A 2,026-nucleotide genomic window follows, 5' to 3' on the forward strand; every position below is an offset into this window, starting at 1 on the left:
AGAATCCAATGAACAATCCATTGGAAAGGAAGGATGGTTTGATTTTCCAATTTACATGTAAAGAGCAAAAAAATCTCTTTTAGGAATGTATGGAGCTTCAGAATCACAGAGGTTAATTGAGACATGGATCCAATAGTTCAAGTAGAATAATATTTTGTCTAATTTAGTAATAATTAGGATAAAGATAAAATAAATAAAATATGAACTTCAGGATTTATAACATTTATTAATGGCACAGAGATAGTGAAGAAAGTGAATGAATGAAATACAACTCAGATTTCAGTTTTGAACACAGATTCATTTTAATAATATGTAAGAGTAAAGAAGGATGAGAACTAGTAGAAAGAGGCTGAATATGGGAGTTTTCTTTGGAAACTACTGTGTTTATAAGGCCTGTAGCATATTCTAGGGAAAATCCATTCATACCTAGAAATCAGAGTTCTGAGGAAGAGAGAAAGGAATCCATTCCGAGTCTTAGGTTGTAATATAAGTCATTCAACTACATGGTTTTCCTTGCTAAAAATTCATAATCATAAAATAAGATCATCCTCACTGAGGCCTAGAGAACATTAGATACAATAAATTGGCAAAACTGAATCAAAATGAATGAGGTCACGTAACCAACTCAGAAATAAGAGACAAGCTAATATATTTTGTATCTCAAATATGAGTAGAATATAAAGGGTGAAATATTGAGACACCCATAACAAACCAAAGAATTTGTTGTTATAGAAATTCTAGCTATGTGGAATAATAGATAATGTGATGAATATGAGATTACTGAAAACCACTTATAATATATATAATATATATATTCATTTTATTACATATTTACATGTAGTCTACTATTACCCTTACAGATATTACAGGAAGATCATGCCTGGAAACAACCAGACTATCATCTCCTATTTTCTCCTTCTGGGCCTGCCCATACCCCCAAAGCACCATCACCTATTCTATGCCCTGTTCCTGGCCATGTACCTCACCACCATCCTGGGGAACCTCATCATCATCATACTCATTCGACTGGACAACCATCTCCACACACCCATGTACTTTTTTCTAAGCAACTTGTCCTTCAATGACCTCTGCTTTTCTTCTGTCACAGTGCCCAAGTTGCTGCTGAACATGCAGAGCCAAGTACCATCCATCCCATATGCAGGTTGCCTTGCACAAATGTACTTCTTTTTGTTTTTTGGTGATCTTGAGAGCTTGCTCCTTGTGGCCATGGCTTATGACCGCTATGTGGCCATCTGTTTTCCCCTTCATTACACCAGCATTATGAGTCCCAAGCTCTGTATGAGTCTGTTGCTACTATCCTGCATGCTGACAGCATTGTATGCCATGTTGCACACTTTGCTTTTGACTAGGCTGTCTTTCTGTGAAAATAATATGATCCCCCATTTTTTCTGTCATCTGTCTGCTCTCCTGAAGCTGGCCTGCTCTGATATTCACATTAATGAGTTAGTGATATTGATCATAGGTGGGCTTGTTGTTATACTTCCATTTATACTCATCACAGTGTCGTATGCCTGCATTGTTTCCTCTATCCTAAAGGTTCCTTCAACCCGAGGCATACACAAGATATTCACCACTTGTGGTTCTCACCTATCTGTGGTGTCACTGTTCTATGGCACAATTATTGGCCTCTACTTGTGTCCATCTGCAAATAACTCTACTCTGAAGGATACTGTCATGTCTATGATGTACACAGTCATGACTCCCATGCTGAACCCCTTTATCTACAGCCTGAGGAACAAGGATATAAAGGGTGCTCTAAAAAGAGTGCTTCAAAAGAAAATACTCTTCTAACTATGACAACTCCATTTCAGATGTTCTTATAATTAAGTAGTATAAACATGCTAGAGTACCAAGATTTGATAAAGTTGCTGCTGTTCCTCCTGCTGGTATTACTGCTGCTGCTGCTGCTGCTGCTGCTGCTGCTGCTCCTTTTCCTGCTGTTTCTCTTTGCTGCTCGTTGCTTGCTGGTGCTGCTTACATGTTTTCTGGTAGAACATAACCTATG

The 2,026-nt window shown here is 37.9% G+C and overlaps 1 protein-coding gene across 1 annotated transcript; it reads left to right on the forward strand.

Annotated features, from left to right (window-relative positions):
* Positions 1-876: 876 nt before the first annotated feature.
* Or1e1e (olfactory receptor family 1 subfamily E member 1E) lies at positions 877-1,812 on the forward strand. Its single transcript, NM_001000715.1, has one exon. It carries the CDS (start codon positions 877-879, stop codon positions 1,810-1,812), a length of 936 nt encoding a protein of 311 aa, NP_001000715.1.
* Positions 1,813-2,026: the final 214 nt, after the last annotated feature.

Source organism: Rattus norvegicus, chromosome 10, assembly GCF_036323735.1.
Source record: "Rattus norvegicus strain BN/NHsdMcwi chromosome 10, GRCr8, whole genome shotgun sequence".
Taxonomy (NCBI): Eukaryota; Metazoa; Chordata; class Mammalia; order Rodentia; family Muridae; genus Rattus; species Rattus norvegicus.